This window comes from Drosophila gunungcola, unplaced genomic scaffold (assembly GCF_025200985.1).
Source record: "Drosophila gunungcola strain Sukarami unplaced genomic scaffold, Dgunungcola_SK_2 000089F, whole genome shotgun sequence".
Lineage (NCBI taxonomy): Eukaryota > Metazoa > Arthropoda > Insecta > Diptera > Drosophilidae > Drosophila > Drosophila gunungcola.
This window is the reverse complement of record NW_026453251.1, coordinates 222,667-249,096: the sequence shown is the minus strand read 5'-3', so window position 1 is coordinate 249,096 and position 26,430 is coordinate 222,667. Positions and strand designations below refer to the sequence as shown.

At 38.1% G+C, this 26,430-nt stretch overlaps 1 protein-coding gene and 1 long non-coding RNA gene across 3 annotated transcripts; both read right to left on the bottom strand.

Moving 5' to 3' along the window:
• Positions 1-448: 448 nt before the first annotated feature.
• LOC128265030 (uncharacterized) lies at positions 449-2,124 on the bottom strand. The gene is made up of 2 exons (XR_008268792.1): positions 1,601-2,124; positions 449-778 (listed from the first exon to the last, which is right to left on the bottom strand). It is a non-coding gene; the product is annotated as an uncharacterized LOC128265030 (long non-coding RNA).
• An 11,520-nt stretch (positions 2,125-13,644) lies between these two features.
• Positions 13,645-17,216, bottom strand: LOC128265029 (uncharacterized). 2 transcript variants are annotated; one of them, XR_008268791.1, is made up of 3 exons: positions 17,180-17,216; positions 14,703-14,951; positions 13,645-13,924 (listed from the first exon to the last, which is right to left on the bottom strand). XR_008268791.1 is itself a non-coding variant. In XM_053000794.1 (3 exons), exons 1-3 carry the CDS (start codon positions 15,395-15,397, stop codon positions 13,711-13,713), a joined length of 495 nt encoding a protein of 164 aa, XP_052856754.1. In that variant the 5' UTR covers positions 15,398-15,412; the 3' UTR covers positions 13,645-13,710. The 2 variants fall into 2 exon arrangements, 1 of the variants encoding a protein (XP_052856754.1); XM_053000794.1 differs by lacking the exon at positions 17,180-17,216 and adding an exon at positions 15,366-15,412.
• Between the last annotated feature and the right edge of the window lie 9,214 nt (positions 17,217-26,430).

The window sequence follows — 26,430 nt, the reverse complement described above, 5'->3', positions numbered from 1 at the left end:
GTCAGGTTAACTCCTCCCAGTTTTGAGTTAAGGCCGCCCTTGTTAGATTTTTTAATGTTCCATCTTCAAAATAAAGTGATCAAATTATTTTCGGTTGCCATGCGTGTATTTTTTTAGAATTAATTTATGTTGTAGGAACTTCAGTTTTAGCAATTTGTCAAACTCTGTTGAGCTCTATCATTTATATTAGGAAACCTATCCTTATTGGAAAATTAAATAATGATATAATATGACGGTGACGAAAATCAGTTAAGCAGAACCGAAATAAAAAATCAATTTTGCATGAAAACAGTTGTAAAAGGTTTACACTTAAAAAAATGGTACCATACTAAAAATGTTGTATACAATCTTTTGAATCAGGGAGTCGATCTGCACCGACAAATCAAGCTTTGATCTCTGGAGGATTCGATCAATTTAAACTTGTAAGTTAGTGTGACAGCTAAAACGAAAATGTTTTTTTAAATTCTGACGCAGGTAAAAACTATTCCTAGTTGAAATGATACGTAAAATGAAAATATATTTTTAATTACTAAAAGCTGGACACTTTAAAATATGACCTAGGATTTAAGTCCCGCAATGAAATTGTTTGTCAAGCTCTTCGGTTTTAGACATTTCCAAATGCTTCTGGCGTTTAACCGTTGTAATAAAATCGTCTTCTTCGCCCAATTCTGAGTCTCCACGTTTTCGAGAAAGGAGGTTTTCGGCAGACCTATCCATATTGTCTTCTGTTTCATTACTCTGGTAAGCCATATAGTTGTCTTCAATATACTGGTTTGATCTTAAAAAAGAATAAAGCTGTTTAAGTGTTATGAGGAAGTTATACAAGGTGGCACAAGAACAAGTTGCGTTTTGAAATGGCTATAATAAAAATAATTTTTTTTTATTGAATAGCGCCAACAGTGCGGTTTATTTTAGGTGATGTCCACTTCAATTTTATCATCCGACCTACCCTATTTTTGAGCTCATTTTCGATGGTATGGACCTTAATGGCGACTTCCCGGGATGGTTGGCACAGCACTAAAAATTGATGACCCCCACACAAAATATTCCAACGGGGTCAAATCTCAGCCGCGAGGCGGTATTCTTCGATTTTCGAAAGTACGACGCTGAATTTCGACTGCAAAGTAGGCTGTGTGGCACCAAGCGCTTTTCTGCTGGAACCATATGTCGTCGATGTCTTCGTCTTCCTTTTGGAACTAGGAAAAATCTTCCAATCTTTCTCGATAGCGGTCTTAATTGACGGTTACGGCGACTCATGATCTGTTTGTGAAGAACAACGGGCCAGTGATACCGCTTGACCACATACCGCATCAAACAGTCAATCCTGTGAATGCATTGTCTTGACGACATGCGGGGTTTCGGAGCCCCAAATGCGGCAATTCTGTTTATTGACTCACCCGCCGAGACGGAAATGAGCTTCAACTGAGAACATGATTTTGCGATAAAAATGCTGATCTTCTACCAGCGCTCTTCGGCCGATTGCGCGTTCTAAAAATACATAAAACCGCAATGTTGGGGCTATGTAATAAAAAAAAAATTAGAAAAATACACAATCTTAAAGCGCCATTTTTTTTTGTGGGCCACTCTGATGAATACCTACATTTTTAGCAAATAAGGATCGAAAGGAAAAAAAGTTTCGACTGTCTCCTCAGGCATTGATTTGTCATGACCGTAAACTGAGGCTAGCTTACGCCTAGCGTTGCGTTCTAAAACAGTATGACAATACGCAAGCTGGTAAGTCCTTGTTACGCCAGCGAAGGCAGTGGCAACTGGGGATAAACAGTATCGCAGAGGATTCAATTGACACATAGCAAGGCGGGATAGTTGAAGGGACTGAAGAAAGAGCAAATCTATAAAGAAAATATTAAATGTCAATTACGCAAATGCTTACAGCAAAGCCTAATTATATATATAAACTAACATAGCCGCAAAAAACAATGTTGTGTTATCTAAAAATATCACTGTAGTACAAATCGCACTATACATAGCCCCGGAATCGTAATCCTGATATGATACATTTGAGAAAAACGTTTTAAAAGTCAATTGATTTACCAAAAATGGCCATAAAACTAAAAAATTACACTTGCTAGAATGTAGGGAAACTAAATATTCCTTTCGAACGATCTCAATAAAATAATTAGAGAAATGTTGGTTGATCTGCTAACAGTTGCAAAAGTTGAAAATTTCATATTATTTCGGGATGAGAGGTCCTGGCTGATAGGTAACGAAGAAAATTGACAAAGGAGACGGCAGGGGTGGTTTTAGAAGGTATACAAAAGTTGGATTGAGTAGTATACTAGGCAGTAGCTGGTTGATTGCGCTTGCCTACCCTGTAATTGGCAGTGTCCATATTTCTGTCATTTTGCGCGCTAAACACGTCTGCTTCTTTTGTGATGGTAATTCTGGGATGAAGATGATACTGAAGTTTGTTTATTGGGTGAACTTAATATTTCTAAGAGTGTGTGTTCTCAGGCCCTAGATCAATTTTAAATAAAGGTAGTGGAATTTTAGCCCTGTTGACTACATTCATAAGAAACCTAACGTCGAAACCTTGTTCTTTAGGGCCTTCAGTGATATCAGCTACTGAAACTGTTGGCTCAATTAATTTTATTACTACTAGTAGCACCTTGCTGCTTGTAAGCTGATAGGTGTAGTAACTTAATAATTAAAATTCGCAACACTGCGGTAGTTTTCTTCAGCTTGGTCTCTGAAACGTTTGAAGCTAGTGGCTGCAGGGGGCTGGTTGGGCATAGAAGTCGGGGTGACAGAGAGCGGGATCCTTCGGGCGCGGTCTACGACATTGCATTGCGTTATTCATTTGTAAGGGATTTATTCGTTATATCTATTAGCGGGCTCAAAAAATTTATCTTTGCTAAATTTATGGCTGTAATTAAATTTTCGAATTCAGTTATTACTGCTCTATTTTTTGCAAGAACTGACTCATACAAGTGGTCTGAGTCTATCTTAACTGACTTGTTAATGGGGTTTACTTGCTGGGGCAGAAGCTTAAATTCAGTTTGGCTCTTGCTGTTGATGTCTATCTGATTATGTTCATCCTGTATTAACTGCAATTGTCTGAACTTTATTTATTCACTGTGTAAGGATATTTGTCCAGCCGCGATATGTTCAGGGGTTGTCTAGGGCCTCCATAAAATATTTATAGATTTACAGTGGATGATGTGTGAATAAGTTTTTAGGCATGGTCTTTTGACTAAGGAGGGGAAACCAAGCCAGAGGATACGTGATTCAGACCCACATCTGTCCATGCTCGGGCGCCATTTGTAAGGATGTTTTCTCAGCCAGGGGTTTCAGGGGTTGTCAAGGGTCTCGACAAAATTTTTATAAATTTACAGTGGGCGATATGAGTGAAATTTTAGGCATTGTATTTAAACTGAGGAGGGGAAACCAAACCGGATACGTGGTTCAGGCCCAGTGTCTGTTAACTAGCTCGGGCGGACCCTGCGCTTGGTAACCAGCTATGGTAAAACTCTATCAGTAACTACGATAAAATTCTGTCGAGGCAGGGTTTAATTACGGTAAGACTCTGGCGAACCCCTCGGTTTTATTACTAATTACAATAAATTCTGGCGAGTCACTGGGTTTTTCTACTAATTACGGTAAAGTTTCGGCGAACCCTGTGCGTATTAATAACTCCGGTGAAACTCGGGCGAGCACCTGGGTTTTATTATTAATTACGATAAAACTCGGGCGAACCCTGGATTTCGCTACTAGTTATGTTAAAACACGGGCGTACCCTGTGTTTTACTACTAATTACGATAAAACTCGGGCGAACACTTTGTTTTACTACTAATTGCAATATAAATCGGGCGAACCCTAGCATTTTGTTAATAACTACGATAAAGCTGGGCTTGATTATAATCTACGAAAAGCTTGGTTTACAACCGGTATATAAATTGATATTGTGTCAATTTTTGGGTAAGGATTATTATCGTTTGTTATAGTTACACACTCTCTATCAAAATTATAATTCAGTCTATGTATCTTATATTCACAGTTGGCTTCTTTCGCCCTTCTTGTTTCGTTCACATTAACGTTAGATCTTTTTATGTTCCTCACTGCAACAGTAAAAACTCTGATCGACTGTACTGTTTCGCTTACCGACTCTCGTACCCTAGGCCCCTCCGATCTCACCATTTTACTCGCCGCGCAGTCGCAGTGGTGAACTTCTTGGCGCGTTCGGGGCTCTCTTTTCTCCGTTTGGCAACAGCAACTCCTCCTTGACACGTTCGCTTTTCGATGCCCTCTCGCGCTCCCCGTTTTTTGGCAGCTTCTACGCTCTGGCTTGTTGGCTTTCTGATACTCTCTCTCAATCTCAGTTGTCGGCGACCGCGAAGTCGCTGAGGTTGGCTTTGCGTTCAGTTTGGCTCGTTCGTTTTACTGCTCTCTCGCGCTCTTATGCGGTGAATTGCTAGGCAACTGCGTCGGGTGTATTCTAGGCCTTTACTCTCTTCCCTGCTCTCTTCTCCGCTCTCCTCCCTCCCTTCTACTTATCGAGTAATCTATTTGTTTTTGTTTACGCCTAGGCTTATTATATAAATCTAAAAAGTAACAAGATTGAACTGACAAACAAATAACAATCAAATATTAAGTTAAATAACAATTTTTTCCGCCTCCCCTCCGTGGGGATCAGGAATAGTTGTGGCGGCATCGGAATCATCGTTACACCAGTCTTCAAAATCTGGAGTCCCTGTTATTTTACACTATTTTAATGCGGACCCTAGCATGTTAATACTACGACCCTGTCTATGTTGTATTTTTTCGACGTCGAAGAGTACTACTACTACTAGCCTAAAAGAAATAATAGAGAATTGGTTGATACTAATTTTTCTCAATCTATCTTAGGTTGCCCTTTGGACCACTACCCTTTGTTAAAACCGTTGTACCCAGGTCCGACTCAACGGATTCCTCGGAACAAAGTGGTGCTGATTTGTTTCCTAGCCGTTTATTTGTTTCTCCTACCTGGAAACTTTTGTAAGCCCTGTCTTTGTTTATGTGGTATCAGGGTCTTTCCTGAGCCTTCTGTGTTTTTTAATTTCTAGTTCGTTGGAGATTGAATGAATAATTACGACAGATTTTAGTATAGCATAATGTGAATGGTATCGTCAAGTTTTCTGTCTATTTTTAGGCAACGAGCTATTTCGGCTAACGTACACCGAAAACGTTCTACCGTTCCGTTTGACGGGCTATGCAGAGGTTGGGAATTTGCTACACAAATTTCAAAATTTCCTGTTCTTTGTATGAGGTTTTTATTATACCCTGACAGAGGGTATTGTAATTTTAGTCAGAAGTTTGCAACGCAGTGAAGGAGACATTTCCGACCCTATAAAGTATATATATTCTTGATCAGCATCACTAGGAGATTCGATCTAGCCATGCCCGTCCGTCCGTCTGTCCGTCCGTTTCTACGCAAACTAGTCACTCAGTTTTAAAGCTATCAGCATGAAACTTTCTCAAAAGTTGTCTTTCTTTTGCAGCTAATACATAAGTCGGAACGAGCCGGATCGGACGACTATAGCATTTATCTCTCATAGGAACAATCGGAAAAATAAATAAACAAAATTATAACTTTGCTTTTTATATATTTTTTTTAGTTTTTCGACATATAGTAATGGTTAAATATTTCAGAATTACGGTTTAAATTTCATCAACACCGGACGACTATAGCATTAGGCTCCCATAGAATCAATAAAAATACATAAACAATTTTATTTTGTAATGTAACTTTTCAATTTTTTAATTTTTTTTTGAATTCTGTTTGACATATTATTAATTTGACAGTTCAGAATCACGCTTTTAATTTTATTAAAATCGGAAAACGATTATTTATAGCTGCCATAGGAACTATCGAATAATTAAGATGCAAAACATCATAGCTTCTATGTTCTTAAAAATAAACGCAAGTAAATCATAATTTTAAAGTTTTCAAGAATATTTAGTTTTTGCAAGGGTATATGGACTTCGGCTTGCCGAAGTTTGCTTCCTTTCTTGTTTTATTTAGTTTCCTAAAATCAATAACCAGCCTTTTTTGGCCATCTTTGTCAACACCCTTTTTATCTACAACCCAGATATTTTTTTAGTGTGATTTTGATGGTCTGATAATGCCATCAGCAAGAAGTTGTTTAACTTCCGCATTGATTAAATCCTATAATACCTGAGGGTAGGGGTACATTTTTGAAAAAATTGGTTTCTCATCCGTTGGGATTGTGCCAACCATGTTTATGTTATACGGCAGGGACTGGGGGACCGCAAATGCGGATAATAACATTTAGAAAATCATTTTTAATGACCTCGGTACATATTAACTTAAACAAAATGTACATCCTTAAATTCAGCAAATTGAAGGGGTCTCCGTTCTTATATTCTATATTTTTTACTAAACTAACTGTAGCTTTTATCTCCTTTAGGAAATCCAGACCGACTGTCTCATTGAAAGTCCTTCCAAGTTTTTTTTTTTAATTTTACAGTAAGTCGAAGTTTTTTTAAGTTAATTTTTTAGCATTAACTGGAATTTTTCTATTTTTTTCACTATAACTGGAAGTTAATATTTTGAATTTGTTACTGAATTTTGAATTTTTTTACTGTAACTTGAAGTTATTCCAGGTTAACTTTACGACGATTGCGTTAATGTTTTTAAAAACGACTTTTAACAGTTTTTTTGTCAAATTCTTTCTAGGAATTCAGTAATAAAAAATGCCCGTAGTCGGGTTAAGATATATATATGATTTTAGAATTACGGTTTAATTTTGGTTAAAATCGGACAACCCGATAATAACTGTAGTAATAGAAAAAATGTATGAAACAAATTTTAAATTCTTTATTTTTCAATTTTGTTTTAAATTTAATATAATATAATAATAGTTTAATTATTCAGAACTATGCTTTTATTTATTTTATTAAAACCGGAAAACGATATCGAACGATTGAATAATTAAGCCAAAAATCATCATATGCTTTAAGCATATACGCATAAAATTCGAAATTTCCTATGGCAGCTAAATGATACCGTTTTCCGATTTTAATAAAATAAAGAGCGTGATTCTGAACTGTCAAATTAATAATATGTCAAACAGAATTTAAAAAAAAAATTAAAAAATTGAAAAATTACATTACAAAATAAAATTGTTTATTTATTTTTATTGATTCTATGGGAGCCTAATGCTATAGTCGTCCGATGTTGATTAAATTTAAACCGTAATTCTGAAATATTTAACAATTACTATATGTCGAAGAACTAAAAAAAATATAAAAATGCAAAGTTATAATTTTTTTTTATTTATTTTTCCGATTGTTCCTATGGGAGATAAATGCTATAGTCGTCCGATCCGGCTCGTTCCGACTTATGTATTAGCTGCAATAGAAAGACAACTTTTGAGAAAGTTTCATGCTGATAGCTTTAAAACTGAGAGACTAGTTTGCGTAGAAACGCACGGACCGACGAGCATGGCTAGATCGACTCTCATAGTGATGCTGATCAAGAATATATATACTTTATAGGGTCTCCTTCACTGCGTTGTAAACTTCTGACTGAAATTAAAATACCTTCTGCAAGGGTAGAAAAAGTCTGCGGCTTGACACTCCATCGTTCGGCCAAGATGCTGATGCCGCACTTTTAGGCAGTCGCTGCGGGCGGCCCGCAACTCTGTTGTTGGCCGAGTTTGGTCAACGCTGCGCTTAGTGAGCTAAACACTCAGCGCTTGCATGGGTCGGATCGGATTCCGCCGGCCGGATTCCCGGTGACCGTAGTCAGGTTAACTCCTCCCAGTTTTGAGTTAAGGCCGCCCTTGTTAGATTTTTTAATGTTCCATCTTCAAAATAAAGTGATCAAATTATTTTCGGTTGCCATGCGTGTATTTTTTAAGAATTAATTTATGTTGTAGGAACTTCAGTTTTAGCAATTTGTCAAACTCTGTTGAGCTCTATCATTTATATTAGGAACCCTATCCTTATTGGAAAATTAAATAATGATATAATATGACGGTGACGAAAATCAGTTAAGCAGAACCGAAATAAAAAATCAATTTTGCATGAAAACAGTTGTAAAAGGTTTACACTTAAAAAAAAATGGTACCATTTTGCGCGTTCTAAAAATACATAAAACCGCAATGTTGGGGCTATGTAATAAAAAAAAAATTAGAAAAATACACAATCTTAAAGCGCAATTTTTTTTTGTGGGCCACTCTGATGAATACATACATTTTTAGCAAATAAGGATCGAAAGGAAAAAAAGTTTCGACTGTCTCCTCAGGCATTGATTTGTCATGACCGTAAACTGTGGCTAGCTTACGCCTAGCGTTGCGTTCTAAAACAGTATGACAATACGCAAGCTGGTAAGTCCTTGTTACGCCAGCGAAGGCAGTGGCAACTGGGGATAAACAGTATCGCAAAGGATTCAATTGACACATAGCAAGGCGTGATAGTTGAAGGGACTGAAGAAAGAGCAAATCTATAAAGAAAAAATTAAATGTCATTTACGCAAATGCTTACAGCAAAGCCGAATTATACATAGCCCCGGAATCGTAATCCTGATATGATACATTTGAAAAAAACCTTTTAAAAGTCAATTGATTTAACAAAAATGGCCATAAAACTAAAAAAAAATTACACTTGCTAGAATGTAGGGAAACTAAATATTCCTTTCGAACGATCTCAATCCAAATAAAACAATGTGTGTAGTTATAAAATAACTATAGAAATGTTGGTTGATCTGCTAACAGTTGCAAAAGTTGGAAATTTCATATTATTTCGGGATGAGAGGTCCTGGCTGATAGGTAACGAAGAAAATTGACAAAGGAGACGGCAGGGGTGGTTGTAGAAGGTATACAAAAGTTGGATTGAGTAGTATACTAGGCAGTAGCTGGTTGATTGCGCTTGCCTACCCTGTAATTGGCAGTGTCCATATTTCTGTCATTTTGCGCGCTAAACACGTCTGCTTCTTTTGTGATGGTAATTCTGCGATGAAGATGATACTGAAGTTTGTTTATTGTTAATTGGCTGCAGGGGGCTGGTTGGGCATAGAAGTCGCGGTGATATAGAGCGGGATCCTTCGGGCGCGGTCTACGACATTGCATTGCGTTATTCATTTGTAAGGGATTTATTCGTTATATCTCTTAACGGGCTCAACAAATTTATCTTTGCTAAATTTATGGCTGTAATTAAATTTTCGAATTCAGTTATTACTGCTCTATTTTTTGCAAGAACTGACTCATACAAGTGGTCTGAGTCTATCTTAACTGACTTGCTAATGGGGTTTACTTGCTGGGACAGAAGCTTAAATTCAGTTTGGCTCTTGCTGTTGATGTCTATCTGATTATGTTCATCCTGTATTAACTGCAATTGTCTGAACTTTATTTATTCACAGTGTAAGGATATTTGTCCAGCCGCGATATGTTCAGGGGTTGGCTAGGGCCTCCATAAAATATTTATAGATTTACAGTGGACGATGTGTGTTAACTGAATAAGTTTTTAGGCATGGTCTTTTGACTAAGGAAGGGAAACCAAGCCGGAGGATACGTGATTCAGACCCACATCTGTCCATGCTTGGGCGCCATTTGTAAGGATGTTTTCTCAGCCAGGGGTTTCAGGGGTTGTCTAGGGTCTCGACAAAATTTTTATAAATTTACAGTAGGCGATATGAGTGAGTTTTTAGGCATGGTATTTAGACTAAGGAGGGGAAACCAAACCGGATACGTGGTTCAGGCCCAGGGTCTGTTAACTAGCTCTGGCGGACCCTGGGCTTGGTAACCAGCTATGGTAAAACTCTATCAGTAACTACGATAAAATTCTGTCGAGGCAGGGTTTAATTACGGTAAAACTCTGGCGAACCCCTCGGTTTTTTTTACTAATTACAATAAATTCTGGCGAGTCACTGGGTTTTTCTACTAATTACGGTAAAGTTACGGCGAACCCTGTGTGTATTAATAACACCGGTGAAACTCGGGCGAGCACCTGGGTTTTATTATTAATTACGATAAAACTCGGGCGAACCCTGGATTTCGCTACTAGTTATGTTAAAACTCGGCCGAACCCTGTGTTTTACTACTAATTACGATAAAACTCGTGCGAACCCTTTGTTTTACTACTAATTGCAACATAAATCGGGAGAGCCCTAGCATTTTGTTAATAACTACGATAAAGCTGGGCTTGATTATAATCTACGAAAAGCTTGGTTTACAACCGGTATATTAATTGAAATTGTGTGCCAATTTTTAGGTAAGGATTATTATCGTTTGTTATAGTTACACACTCTCTATCAAAATTTTAATTCAGTATTTGTATCTTATATTCACAGGCTTCTTTCGCCCTTCTTGTTTCGTTCAAATTAACGTCACAAAATTCGTTGTCTATTTTTTTTAGATCTTTTTATGTTCCTCACTGCAACAGTAAAAACACTGATCGACTGTACTGTTTCGCTTACCGACTAGAACCGCGTGGTCTCGCTTAAATATAAATTTTTCCCGTCGTCCCACGTACTACTACTCGCATAGAGTAAGAAATATATAGAGGCACCAATTGCTCTGCCCGGACCTCTACCCAAGCTCTGCTAAGAGCCATGTTCGAAGCTAACCTTGATTTCCCCCCCCCCCCACTTTTCAGTTTTTGATTCGAACTTGCAATTCGGTCCCGCAGCGAACTTGCAACTGCACTGCTCGCACCCGCCCTTAGCAATGGGAGCGAGCAGTTCAGATGCAGAAACTCAACGCGAGACCAAATTACAGGTTCGAATCGAACCGTGAGAGACTGAAAATTTCCCCTGTTTTAGTCTAGGTGGCATCACTGGAAAAGTCACTCGAGAGTGCGGCAGAGCAAATGGTGCCTCTATACATTTCTTACTCTATGGTCGATCTAGCCATGCCCGACTGTCCGTCCGTCTGTCCGTCCGTTTCTACGCAAACTAGTCACTCAGTTTTAAAGCTATCAGCATGAAACTTTCTCAAAAGTTGTCTTTCTTTTGCAGCTAATACATAAGTCGGAACGAGCCGGATCGGACGACTATAGCATTTATCTCTCATAGGAACAATCGGAAAAATAAATAAACAAAATTATAACTTTGCTTTTTTATATATTTTTTTTAGTTTTTCGACATATAGTAATGGTTAAATATTTCAGAATTACGGTTTAAATTTCATCAACACCGGACGACTATAGCATTAGGCTCCCATAGAATCAATAAAAATACATAAACAATTTTATTTTGTAATGTAACTTTTCAATTTTTTAATTTTTTTTTTAATTCTGTTTGACATATTATTAATTTGACAGTTCAGAATCACGCTTTTAATTTTATTAAAATCGGAAAACGATTATTTATAGCTGCCATAGGAACTATCGAATAATTAAGATGCAAAACATCATAGCTTCTATGTTCTTAAAAATAAACGCAAGTAAATCATAATTTTAAAGTTTTCAAGAACATTTAGTTTTTGCAAGGGTATATGGACTTCGGCTTGCCGAAGTTTGCTTCCTTTCTTGTTTTATTTAGTTTCCTAAAATCAATAACCAGCCTTTTTTGGCCATCTTTGTCAACACCCTTTTTATCTACAACCCAGATATTTTTTTAGTGTGATTTTGATGGTTTGATAATGCCATCAGCAAGAAGTTGTTTAACTTCCGCATTGATTAAATCCTATAATACCTGAGGGTAGGGGTACATTTTTGAAAAAATAGGTTTCTCATCCGTTGGGATTGTGCCAACCATGTTTATGTTATACGGCAGGGACTGGGGGACCGCAAATGCGGATAATAACATTTAGAAAATCATTTTTAATGACCTCGGTACATATTAACTTTAACAAAATGTACATCCTTAAATTCAGCAAATTGAAGGGGTCTCCGTTCTTATATTCTATATTTTTTACTAAACTAACTGTAGCTTTTATCTCCTTTAGGAAATCCAGACCGACTGTCTCATTGAAAGTCCTTCCAAGTTTTTTTTTTTTAATTTTACAGTAAGTCGAAGTTTTTTCAAGTTAATTTTGTAGCATTTAACTGGAATTTTTCTATTTTTTTCACTATAACTGGAAGTTAATATTTTGAATTTGTTACTGAATTTTGAATTTTTTTACTGTAACTTGAAGTTATTCCAGGTTTACTTTACGACGATTGCGTTAATGTTTTTAGAAACGACTTTTAACAGTTTTTTGTCGAATTCTTTCTAGGAATTCCGTAATAAAAAATGCCCGTAGTCGGGTTGAGATATATATATGATTTTAGAATTACGGTTTAATTTTGGTTAAAGTCGGACAACCCGATAATAACTGTAGTAATAGAAAATATGTATGAAACAAATTTTAAATTCTTTATTTTTCAATTTTGTTTTAAATTTAATATAATATAATAATAGTTTAATTATTCAGAACTATGCTTTTATTTATTTTGTTAAAACCGGAAAACGATATCGAACGATTGAATAATTAAGCCAAAAATCATCATATGCTTTAAGCATATACGCATAAATTCGAAATTTCCTATGGCAGCTATATGATACCGTTTTCCGATTTTAATAAAATAAAAAGCGTGATTCTGAACTGTCAAATTAATAATATGTCAAACAGAATTAAAAAAAAAATTAAAAAATTGAAAAGTTACATTACAAAATAAAATTGTTTATTTATTTTTATTGATTCTATGGGAGCCTAATGCTATAGTCGTCCGATGTTGATTAAATTTAAACCGTAATTCTAAAATATTTAACAATTATTACATGTCGAAGAACTAAAAAAAATATAAAAAAGCAAAGTTATAATTTTTTTTTATTTATTTTTCCGATTGGTCCTATGGGAGATAAATGCTATAGTCGTCCGATCCGGCTCGTTCCGACTTATGTATTAGCTGCAATAGAAAGACAACTTTTGAGAAAGTTTCATGCTGATAGCTTTAAAACTGAGAGACTAGTTTGCGTAGAAACGCACGGACCGACGAGCATGGCTAGATCGACTCTCATAGTGATGCTGATCAAGAATATATATACTTTATAGGGTCTCCTTCACTGCGTTGTAAACTTCTGACTGAAATTAAAATACCTTCTGCAAGGGTAGAAAAAGTCTGCGGCTCGACACTCCATCGTTCGGCCAAGATGCTGATGCCGCACTTTTAGGCAGCCGGATCGGATTCCGCCGGCCGGATTCCCGGTGACCGTAGTCAGGTTAACTCCTCCCAGTTTTGAGTTAAGGCCGCCCTTGTTAGATTTGTTAATGTTCCATCTTCAAAATAAAGTGATCAAATTATTTTCGGTTGCCATGCGTGTATTTTTTAAGAATTAATTTATGTTGTAGGAACTTCAGTTTTAGAAATTTGTCAAACTCTGTTGAGCTCTATCATTTATATTAGGAAACCTATCCTTATTGGAAAATAAAATAATGATATAATATGACGGTGACGAAAATCAGTTAAGCAGAACCTAAATAAAAAATCAATTTTGCATGAAAACAGTTGTAAAAGGTTTACACTTAAAAAAAAATGGTACCATACAAAAAATGTTGTGTATAATCTTTTGAATCAGGGAGTCGATCTGCACCGAAAAATCAAGCTTTGGAGGATTCGATCAATTTAAATTTGTAAGTTAGTGTGATAGCTAAAACGAAAATGTTTTTTTAAATTATGACGCAGGTAAAAACAACTCCCAGTTGAAATGATACGTAAAATGAAAATGTATTTTTAATTAATAAAAGCTGGACATTTTAAAATAGGTGTTAAGGCCCGCAATGAAATTGTTTGTCAAGCTCTTCGGTTTTAGACATTTCCAAATGCTTCTGGCGTTTATCCGTTGTAATAAAATCGTCTTCTTCGCACAATTCTGAGTCACCACGTTTTCGAGAAAGGAGGTTTTTGGCGGTCCTATCCACATCGTCTTCTGTTTCATTACTCTGGTAAGCCATATAGTTGTCTTCAATATACTGGTTAGATCTTAAAAAAGAAAAAAAGATGTTTAAGTGTTATGAGGAAGTTATACAAGGTGGCACAAGAACAAGTTGCGTTTTAAAATGGCTATAATAAAAATAAGTTTTGTTTATTGAATAGCGCCAACAGTGCGGTTTATTTTAGGTGATGTCCACTTCATTTTTATTATCCGACCTACCCAATTTTTGAGCTCATTTTCGATGGTATAGACCTTAATGGCGACTTCCCGGGATGGTTGGCACAGCACTAAAAATTGATGGCCCCCACACAAAATATTCCAACGGGTTCAAGTCTCAGCCGCGAGGCGGTATTCTTCAATTTTCGAAAGTACGACGCTGAATTTCGACTGCAAAGTAGGCTGTGTGGCACGAAGCGATGTCTTCGTCTTCCTTTTGGAACTAGAAAAAATCTTTCGCACTAGCGGTCTTAATTGACGGTTACGGCGACTGTTTGTGAAGAACAACGGGCCAGTGATACCGCTTGACCACATACCGCAGCAAACAGTCAATCTTGTGAATGCATTGTCTTGACGACATGAGGGGTTTCGGAGCCCCAAATGCGGCAATTCTGTTTATTGACGTACCCGCCGAGGCGGAAATGAGCTTCAACTGAGAACATGATTTTTCGATAAAAATGCTCATCTTCTACCAGCGCTCTTCGGCCTATTGCGCGTTCTAAAAATACATAAAACCGCAATGTTGGGGCTATGTAATAAAAAAAAATTAGAAAATACACAATATTAAAGCGCAATTTTTTTTTGTGGGCCACTCTGATGAATACTTACATTTTTAGCAAATAAGGATCGAAAGGAAAAAAAGTTTCGACTGTCTCCTCAGGCATTGATTTGTCATGACCGTAAACTGTGGCTAGCTTACGCCTAGCGTTGCGTTCTAAACAGTATGACAATACGCAAGCTGGTAAGTCCTTGTTACGCCAGCGAAGGCAGTGGCAACTGGGGATAAACAGTATCGCAGAGGATTCAATTGACACATAGCAAGGCGGGATAGTTGAAGGGACTGAAGAAAGAGCAAATCTATAAAGAAAAAATTATATGTCAGTTACGCAAATGCTTACAGCAAAGCCCGGAATCGTAATCCTGATATGATACATTTGAAAAAAACCTTTTAAAAGTCAATTGATTTAACAAAAATGGCCATAAAACTAAAAAAGTACACTTGCTAGAATGTAGGGAAACTAAATATTCCTTTCGAACGATCTCAATCCAAATAAAACAATGTGTGTAGTTATAAAATAACTATAGAAATGTTGGTTGATCTGCTAACAGTTGCAAAAGTTGGAAATTTCATATTATTTCGGGATGAGAGGTCCTGGCTGATAGGTAACGAAGAAAATTGACAAAGGAGACGGCAGGGGTGGTTGTAGAAGGTATACAAAAGTTGGATTGAGTAGTATACTAGGCAGTAGCTGGTTGATTGCGCTTGCCTACCCTGTAATTGGCAGTGTCCATATTTCTGTCATTTTGCGCGCTAAACACGTCTGCTTCTTTTGTGATGGTAATTCTGCGATGAAGATGATACTGAAGTTTGTTTATTGGGTGAACTTAATATTTCTTAGAGTGTGTGTTCTCAGGCCCTAGATCAATTTTAAGTAAAGGTAGCGGGATTTTAGCCCTGTTGACTACATTCATAGGAAACCTAACGTCGAAACCTTGTTCTTTAGGGCCTTCAGTGATATCAGCTACTGAAACTGTTGGCTCAATTAATTTTATTACTACTAGTAGCACCTTGCTGCTTGTAAGCTGATAGGTGTAGTAACTTAATAATTAAAATTCGCAACACTGCGGTAGTTTTCTTCAGCTTGGTCTCTGAAACGTTTGAAGCTAGTGGCTGCAGGGGGCTGGTTGGGCATAGAAGTCGGGGTGATAGAGAGCGGGATCCTTCGGGCGCGGTCTACGACATTGCATAGCGTTATTCATTTGTAAGGGATTTATTCGTTATATCTCTTAACGGGCTCAACAAATTTATCTTTGCTAAATTTATGGCTGTAATTAAATTTTCGAATTCAGTTATTACTGCTCTATTTTTTGCAAGAACTGACTCATACAAGTGGTCTGAGTCTATCTTAACTGACTTGCTAATGGGGTTTACTTGCTGGGACAGAAGCTTAAATTCAGTTTGGCTCTTGCTGTTGATGTCTATCTGATTATGTTCATCCTGTATTAACTGCAATTGTCTGAACTTTATTTATTCACAGTGAAGGGTATTTGTCCAGCCGCGATATGTTCAGGGGTTGGCTAGGGCCTCCATAAAATATTTATAGATTTACAGTGGACGATGTGTGTTAACTGAATAAGTTTTTAGGCATGGTCTTTTGACTAAGGAGGGGAAACCAAGCCGGAGGATACGTGATTCAGACCCACATCTGTCCATGCTCGGGCGCCATTGTAAGGATGTTTTCTCAGCCAGGGGTTTCAGGGGTTGTCTTGGGTCTCGACAAAATTTTTATAAATTTACAGTGGGCGATATGAGTGAGTTTTTAGGCATGGTATTTAGACTAAGGAGGGGAAACCAAACCGGATACGTGGTTCAGGCTCAGGGTCTGTTAACTAGCTCTGGCGGACCCTGGGCTTGGTAACCAGCTATGGTAAAACTCTATCAGTAACTACGATAAAATTCTGTCGAGGCAGGGTTTAATTACGGTAAAACTCTGGCGAACCCCTCGGTTTTTTTTACTAATTACAATAAATTCTGGCGAGTCACTGGGTTTTTCTACTAATTACGGTAAAGTTACGGCGAACCCTGTGTGTATTAATAACACCGGTGAAACTCGGGCGAGCACCTGGGTTTATTATTAATTACGATAAAACTCGGGCGAACCCTGGATCGCTACTAGTTATGTTAAAACTCGGGCGAACCCTGTGTTTTACTACTAATTACGATAAAACTCGGGCGAACCCTTTGTTTTACTACTAATTGCAATATTAATCGGGAGAGCCCTAGCATTTTGTTAATAACTACGATAAAGCTGGGCTTGATTATAATCTACGAAAAGCTTGGTTTACAACCGGTATATTAATTGAAATTGTGTGCCAATTTTTGGGTAAGGATTATTATCGTTTGTTATAGTTACACACTCTCTATCAAAATTTTAATTCAGTATTTGTATCTTATACAGGCTTCTTTCGCCCTTCTTGTTTCGTTCAAATTAACGTCACAAAATTCGTTGTCTATTTTTTTTAGATTTTTTAATGTTCCTCACAGCAACAGTAAAAACTCTGATCGACTGTACTGTTTCGCTTACCGACTAGAACCGCGTGGTCTCGCTTAAATATAAATTTTTCCCGTCGCATAGAGTAAGAAATGTATAGAGGCACCATTTGCTCTGCCCGGACCTCTGCCCAAGCTCTGCTGAGAGCCATGTTCGAAGCTAACCTTGATTTCCCACCCCACTTTTCAGTTTTTGGATCGAACTTGCAATTCGGTCCCATGGTGAATTTGCAACTGCACTGCTCGCACCAGCCCTTGGCAATGGGAGCGAGCAGTTCAGATGCAGAAACTCACCGCGGGACCGAATTAAAGGTTCGAATCGAACCGTGAGAGACTGAAAATTTCCCCTGTTTAGTCTAGGTGGCATCACTGGAAAAGTCACTCGAGAGAGCGGCAGAGCAAATGGTGCCTCTATACATTTCTTACTCTATGCCCGTCGTCCCACGTACTACTACTCGCCTAGAGTAAGAAATATATAGAGGCACCAATTGCTCTGCCCGGACCTCTACCCAAGCTCTGCTAAGAGCCATGTTCGAAGCTAGCCTTGATTTTCCCCCCCCCCCACTTTTCAGTTTTTGATTCGAACTTGCAATTCGGTCCCGCAGCGAACTTGCAACTGCACTGCTCGCACCCGCCCTTAGCAATGGGAGCGAGCAGTTCAGATGCAGAAACTCAACGCGAGAGCGAATTACAAGTTCGAATCGAACCGTGAGAGACTGAAAATTTCCCCTGTTTTAGTCTAGGTGGCATCACTGGAAAAGTCACTCGAGAGTGCGGCAGAGCAAATGGTGCCTCTGTACATTTCTTACTCTATGCTACTCGACTCCGATGCTCGCGCTTGAAAGTCTCAAATTATTTTTTGGCATCTTCTCTCTCGTACCCTTGGCCCTTCCGATCTCACCATTTTACTCGCTGCGCAGTCGCAGTGGTGAACTTCTTGGCGCGTGCGGGGCTCTCTTTTCTCTGTTTGGCAACAGCAACTCCTCCTTGACACGTTCGCTTTCGATGCCCTCTCGCGCTCCCCGTTTTTTGGCAACTTCTACGCTCTGGCTCTACTGCTCTTTCGGCAATGTTGCTAGGCAACTGCGTCGGATGTATTCTAGTCCTTTACTCTCTTCCCTGCTCTCTTCTCCGCTCTCCTCCCTCCCTTCTACTTATCGAGTAATCTATTTGTTTTGTTTGCGCCTAGGCTTATTATATTAATGTTGCTAGGCAACTGCGTCGGATGTATTCTAGTCCTTTACTCTCTTCCCTGCTCTCTTCTCCGCTGTTAATACTACGACCCTGTCTATGTTGTATTTTTATTGTGTCTACTAGTGTATGAATTTTTTCGAAGTCGAAGAGTACTAGAGAATTGGTTGATACTAATTTTTCTCATCTATCTAAGGTTGCCCTTTGGACCACTACCCTTTGTTAAAACCGTTGTACCCAGGTCCGACTCAACGGATTCCTCGGAACAAAGTGGTGCTGATTTGTTTCCTAACCGTTTATTTGTTTCTCCTACCTGGAAACTTTTGTAAGCCCTGTCTTTGTTTATGTGGTATTAGGGTCTTCCTGAGCCTTCTGTGTTTTTTAATTTCTATTTATTGTTCGTTGGAGATTTTAGTATATTTTTAGGCAACGAGCTATTTCGGCTAACGTACAACGAAAACGTTCTACCGTTCCGTTTGACGGGCTATGCAGAGGTGGGAATTTGCTACACAAATTTCAACATTTCCTGTTCTTTGTATGAGGTTTTTATTATACCCTGACAGAGGGTATTGTAATTTTAGTCAGAAGTTTGCAACGCAGTGAAGGAGACATTTCCGACCCTATAAAGTATATATATTCTTGATCAGCATCACTAGGAGAGTCGATCTAGCCATGCCCGACTGTCCGTCCGTCTGTCCGTCCGTTTCTACGCAAACTAGTCACTCAGTTTTAAAGCTATCAGCATGAACTTTCTCAAAAGTTGTCTTTCTATTGCAGCTAATACATAAGTCGGAACGAGCCGATCGGACGACCTATAGCATTTATCTCTCATAGGAAACAATCGGAAAATTAAAAAAAAAAAATTTATAGCTTTGCGTTTTTATATATTTTTTTTTTAGTTCTTCGACATATAGTAATGGTTAATATTTCAGAATTACGGTTTAAATTTCATCAACATCGGACGACTATAGCATTAGGCTCCCATAGAATCAATAAAAATACATAAACAATTTTATTTTGTAATGTAACTTTTCAATTTTGTAATTTTTTAAATTCTGTTTGACTTATTATTAATTTGACAGTTGTTTCTGAACTTTATAAAATCGGAAAACGATATCATATAGCTGCCATAGGAACTATCGAATAATTAAGCTGCAAATCATAATAGCATCAATGTTTTTAAACATATACGCAAGTAAATCATAATTTTAAAGTTTTCAAGAATATTTAGTTTTTGCAAGGGTATATGGACTTCGGCTTGCCGAAGTTTGCTTCCTTTCTTGTTTTATTTAGTTTCCTAAAATCAATAACCAGCCTTTTTTTGCCATCTTTGTCAACACCCTTTTTATCTACAACCCAGATAGATTTTTTGTAGTGTGATTTTGATGGTCTGATAATGCCATCAGCAAGAAGTTGTTTAACTTCCGCATTGATTAAATCCTATAATACCTGAGGGTAGGGGTATATTTTTGAAAAAATAGGGTTTCTCATCCGTTGGGATTGTGCCAACCATGTTTATGTTATACGGCAGGGACTGGGGTCCGCAAATGCGGATAACATTTAGAAAATCATTTTTAATGACCTTCGGTACATATTAACTTAAACAAATGTACATCCTTAAATTCAGCAAATTGAAGGGTCTCCGTTCTTATATTCTATATTTTTTACTAAACTAATTGTAGCTTTTATCTCCTTTAGGAAATCCAGACCGACTGTCTCATTGAAAGTCCTTCCAAGTTTTTTTTTTTTAATTTTACAGTAAGTTGAAGTTTTTTCAAGTTAATTTTGTAGCATTTAACTGGAATTTTTCTATTTTTTTCACTATAACTGGAAGTTAATATTTGAATTTGTTACTGATTTGAATTTTTTACTGTAACTTGAAGTTATTCCAGGTTTACTTACGACGATTGCGTTAATGTTTTTAGAAACGACTTTTAAACAGTTTTTTTCGAATTCTTTCTAGAATTACGTAATAAAAATGCCCGTAGTCGGGTTGAGATATATATATAGATTTAGAATTACGGTTTAATTTTGGTAAAGTCGGACAACCCGATAATAACTGTAGTAATAGAAAATATGTATGAAACAAATTTTAAATTCTTTATTTTTCAATTTGTTTTAAAATTTAAATATAATAATAATAGTTTAATTATTCAGAACTATGCTTTTATTATTTTGTTAAAACCGGAAAACGATATCGAACGATTGAATAATTAAGCCAAAAATCTCATATGCTTTTAAGCATATACGCATAAAATTCGAAATTTCCTATGGCAGCTATATGATACCGTTTTCCGATTTTAATAAAATAAAAAGCGTGATTCTGAAACTGGTCAAATTATAATATGTCAAACAGAATTAAAAAAAAATTAAAAATTGAAAAGTTACATTACAAATAAAATTGTTTATTTATTTTTATTGATTCTATGGGAGCCTAATGCTATAGTCGTCCGATGTTGATTAAATTTAAACCGTAATTCTAAAATATTTAACAATTATTACATGTCGAAGAACTAAAAAAAATATAAAAAAGCAAAGTTATAATTTTTTTTTATTTATTTTTCCGATTGGTCCTATGGGAGATAAATGCTATAGTCGTCCGATCCGGCTCGTTCCGACTATGTATTAGCTGCAATAGAAGACAACTTTTGAGAAAGTTTCATGCTGATAGCTTTAAAACTGAGAGACTAGTTTGCGTAGAAACGCACGGACCGACGAGCATGGCTAGATCGACTCTCATAGTGATGCTGATCAAGAATATATATACTTTATAGGGTCTCCTTCACTGCGTTGTAAACTTCTGACTGAAATTAAAATACCTTCTGCAAGGGTAGTAAAAAGTCTTGCGGCTCGACACTCCATCGTTCGGCCAAGATGCTGATGTCCGCACTTTTAGGCAGCCGGATCGGATTCCGCCGGCCGGATTCCCGGTGACCGTAGTCACGGTTAACTCCTCCCAGTTTTGAGTTAAGGCGCCCTTGTTAGATTTGTTAATGTTCCATCTTCAAAATAAAGTGATCAAATTATTTTCGGTTGCCATGCGTGTATTTTTAAGAATTAATTTATGTTGTAGGAACTTCAGTTTTAGAAATTTGTCAACTCTGTTGAGCTCTATCATTTATATTAGGAAACCTATCCTTATTGGAAAATAAAATAATGATATAATATGACGGTGACGAAAATCAGTTAAGCAGAACCTAAATAAAAAATCAATTTTGCATGAAACAGTTGTAAAAGGTTTACACTTAAAAAAAATGGTACCATACAAAAAATGTTGTGTATAATCTTTTGAATCAGGGAGTCGATCTGCACCGAAAAATCAAGCTTTGGAGGATTCGATCAATTTAAATTTGTAAGTTAGTGTGATAGCTTAAACGAAAATGTTTTTTTTAAATTATGACGCAGGTTAAAACACTTCCAGTTGAACTGATACGTAAAATGAAAATGTATTTTTTAATTAATAAAAGCTGGACATTTTACTAAAATAGGTGTTACAGGCCCCGCAATGAAATTGTTTGTCAGCTCTTCGGTCTTTAGACATTTCCAAATGCTTCTGGCGTTTATCCGTTGTAATCAAATCGTCTTCTTCGCTCACAATTCTGAGTCACTCACGTTTTCGAGAAAGGAGGTTTTTGGCGGTCCTATCCACATTCGTCTTCTGTTTTCATTACTCTGGTAAGCCATCTAGTTGTCTTCAATTACTGGTTAGATCTTAAAAAAGAAAAAAGATGTTTAAGTGTTATGACGGAAGTTATACACGGTGGCACAAGAACAAGTTGCGTCTTAAAATGGTATAATAAAAATAAGTTTGTTTATTGAACTAGCGCCAACCAGTGCGGTTTATTTAGGTGATGTCCACCTTCATTTTTTCTATATCCGACCTAACCAATTTTTGAGCTCATTTCGATGGCTATAGACCTTAATGGCGCACTTCCGGGATGGTTGGCACAGCCTAAAAATGATGGCCCCCACACAAAATATTCCCAACGGGTTCAAGTCTCAGCCGCGAGGCGGTATTCTTCAATTTTCGAAGTACGACGCTGAATTTCGACTGCAAAGTAGGCTGTGTGGCACGAAGCGATGTCTTCGTTTCCTTTTGGAACTAGAAAAAATCTTTCGCACTAGCGGTCTTAATTGACGGTTACGGCGACTGTTTGTGAAGAACAACGGGCCAGTGATACCGCTTGACACATACCGCAGCAAACAGTCATCTTGTGAATGCATTGTCTTGACGACACATGAGGGGTTTCGGAGCCCCAAATGCGGCAATTCTGTTTATTGACGTACCCGCCGAGGCGGAAAATGAGCTTCAACTCGAGAACATGATTTTTCGATAAAAATGCTCATCTTCTACCAGCGCTCTTCGGCCTATTGCGCGTTCTAAAATACATAAAACCGCAATGTTGGGGCTAGTGTGTAATAAAAAAAACTTAGGAAACATACACAATATTAAAGCGCAATTTTTTTTTGTGGGCCACTCTGATGAATACTTACATTTTTAGCAATAAGGATCGAAAGGAAAAAATAGTTTCGACTGTCCTCAGGCATTGATTTTGTCATGACCGTAAACTGTGGCTAGCTTACGCCTAGCGTTGCGTTCTAAAACGTATGGACAATACGCAAGCTGGTTACAGTCCTTGTTACGCCAGCGAAGGCAGTGGCAACTGGGGATAAACAGTATCGCAAGAGGATTCAATTGACACATAGCAAGGCGGCGGATAGTTGAAGGGACTGAAGAAAGAGCAAATCTATAAAGAAAAAATTATATGTCAGTTACGCAAATGTTACAGCAAAGCCCGGAATCGTAATCTGATATGATACATTGTGAAAAAAACCTTTAAAGTCAATTGATTTAACAAAATGGCATTGAAATAAAAAGTCCACTCTGCTAGAATGTAGGGAAACTAAATATTCCTTTCCGAACGATCTCAATCCAAATAAAACACTGTGTGTAGTTATAAATAACTATAGAAAATGGTGGTTGATCTGCTAACAGTTGCAAAAGTTGGAATTTCATATTATTTCGGGATGAGAGGTCCTGGCTGATAGGTAACGAAGGAAAATTGACAAAGGACGACGGCAGGGGTGGTTGTAGAAGGTATACAAAAGTTGGATTGAGTAGTATACTAGGCAGTAGCTGGTTGATTGCGCTTGCCTACCCTGTAATTGGCAGTGTCCATATTTCTGTCATTTTGCGCGCTAAACACGTCTGCTTCTTTGTGATGGTAATTCTGCGATGAAGATGATACTGAAGTTTGTTTATTGGGTGAACTTAATATTTCTTAGAGTGTGTGTTCTCAGGCCCTAGATCAATTTTAAGTAAAGGTAGCGGGATTTTAGCCCTGTTGACTACATTCATAGGAAACCTAACGTCGAACCTTGTTCTTTAGGGCCATTCAGTGATATAGCCTACTGAAACTGTTGGCTCAATTAATTTTATTACTACTTAGTAGCACCTTGCTGCTTGTAAGCTGATAGGTGTAGTAACTTAATAATTAAAATGTCGCAACACTGCGGTAGTTTTCTTCAGCTTGGTCTCTGAAACGTTTGGAAGCTAGTGGCTGCAGGGGGCTGGTTGGGCATAGAAGTCGGGGTGATAGAGAGCGGGATCCTTCGGGGCGCGGTCTACGACATTGCATAGCGTTTATTCATTGTAAGGGATTTATTCGTTATATCTCTTAACGGGCTCAACAATTTATCTTTGCTAATTTATGGCTGTAATTAAATTTTCGAATTCAGTATTACTGCTCTATTTTTTGCAAGAACTGACTCATACAAGTGGGTCTGAGTCTATCTTAACTGACTTGCTAATGGGTTTACTTGCTGGGACAGAAGCTTAATTCAGTTTGGCTCTTGCTGTTGATGTCTATCTGATTATGTTCATCCTGTATTAACTGCAATTGTCTGAACTTTATTTATTCACAGTGAAGGGTATTTGTCCAGCCGCGATATGTTCAGGGGTTGGCTAGGGCCTCCATAAAATATTTATTAGATTTACAGTGGACGATGTGTGTTAACTGAATAAGTTTTTAGGCATGGTCTTTTGACTAAGGAGGGGAAACCAAGCCGGAGGATACGTGATTCAGACCCACATCTGTCCATGCTCGGGCGCCATTTGTACGGATGTTTTCTCAGCCAGGGGTTTCAGGGGTTGTCTTGGGTCTCGACAAACTTTTATAAATTTACAGTGGGCGATATGAGTGAGTTTTTAGGCATGGTATTTAGACTAAGGAGGGGAAACCAAACCGGATTACGTGGTTCAGGCTCAGGGTCTGTTAACTAGCTCTGGCGGACCCTGGGCTTGGTAACCAGCTATGGTAAAACTCTATCAGTAACTACGATAAAATTCTGTCGAGGCAGGGTTTAATTACGGTAAAACTCTGGCGAACCCCTCGGTTTTTTTACTAATTACAATAAATTCTGGCGAGTCACTGGGTTTTTTCTACTAATTACGGTAAAGTTACGGCGAACCGTGTGTATTAATAACACCGGTGAAAACCGGGCGAGCACCTGGGTTTTATTATTAATTACGATAAAACTCGGGCGAACCCTGGATCGCTACTAGTTATGTTAAAACTCGGGCGAACCCTGTGTTTTACTACTAATTACGATAAACTGCGGGCGAACCCTTGTTTACTAATAATTGCAATATTAATCGGGAGAGCCCTAGCATTTTGTTAATAACTACGATAAAGCTGGCTTGATTATAATTACGAAAGCTTGGTTTACAACCGGTATATTAATGAAATTGTGTGCACATTTTTGGGTAAGGATTATTATCGTTTGTTCTAGTTACACACTCTCTATCAAAATTTAATTCAGTATTTGTATCTTATACAGGCTTCTTTCGCCCTTCTGTTTCGTTCAAATTAACGTCACAAATTCGTTGTCTATTTTTTTAGATTTTTTAATGTTCCTCACAGCAACAGTAAAAACTCGATCGACTGTACTGTTTCGCTTACGACTAGAACCGCGTTGGTCTCGCTTAAATATAAATTTTTCCCGTCGCATAGAGTAAGAAATGTATAGAGGCACCATTTGCTCTGCCCGGACCTCTGCCCAAGCTCTGCTGAGAGCCATGTTCGAAGCTAACCTTGATTTCCCACCCCACTTTTCAGTTTTTGGATCGAACTTGCAATTCGGTCCCATGGTGAATTTGCAACTGCACTGCTCGCACCAGCCCTTGGCAATGGGAGCGAGCAGTTCAGATGCAGAAACTCACCGCGGGACCGAATTAAAGGTTCGAATCGAACCGTGAGAGACTGAAAATTTCCCCTGTTTTAGTCTAGGTGGCATCACTGGAAAAGTCACTCGAGAGAGCGGCAGAGCAAATGGTGCCTCTATACATTTCTTACTCTATGCCCGTCGTCCCACGTACTACTACTCGCCTAGAGTAAGAATATATAGAGGCACCAATTGCTCTGCCCGGACCTCTACCCAAGCTCTGCTAAGAGCCATGTTCGAAGCTAGCCTTGATTTTCCCCCCCCCCCACTTTTCAGTTTTTGATTCGAACTTGCAATCGGTCCCGCAGCGAACTTGCAACTGCACTGCTCGCACCCGCCCTTAGCAATGGGAGCGAGCAGTTCAGATGCAGAAAACTCAACGCGAGAGCGAATTACAAGTTCGAATCGAACCGTGAGAGACTGAAAATTTCCCCTGTTTTAGTCTAGGTGGCATCACTGGAAAAGTCACTCGAGAGTGCGGCAGAGCAAATGGTGCCTCTGTACATTTCTTACTCTATGCTACTCGACTCCGATGCTCGCGCTTGAAAGTCTCAAATTATTTTTTGGCATCTTCTCTCTCGTACCCTTGGCCCTTCCGATCTCACCATTTTACTCGCTGCGCAGTCGCAGTGGTGAACTTCTTGGCGCGTGCGGGGCTCTCTTTCTCTGTTTGGCAAACAGCAACTCCTCCTTGACACGTTCGCTTTTCGATGCCCTCTCGCGCTCCCCGTTTTTGGCAACTTCTACGCTCTGGCTCTACTGCTCTTTCGGCAATGTTGCTAGGCAACTGCGTCGGATGTATTCTAGTCCTTTACTCTCTTCCCTGCTCTCTTCTCCGCTCTCTCCCTCCCTTCTACTTATCGAGTAATC

Coding starts and splice junctions, on each gene's coding strand:
- LOC128265029 (XM_053000794.1), bottom strand. CDS start 15,397: ATGACAGAAATATGGACACTGCCAATTACAGG. Junction 14,952..15,365: donor TGGACACTGCCAATTACAGG/GTAGGCAAGCGC, acceptor TTTTCTTTATAG/ATTTGCTCTTTCTTCAGTCC. Junction 13,925..14,702: donor GATCCTTATTTGCTAAAAAT/GTAAGTATTCAT, acceptor TTCTTTTTTAAG/ATCTAACCAGTATATTGAAG.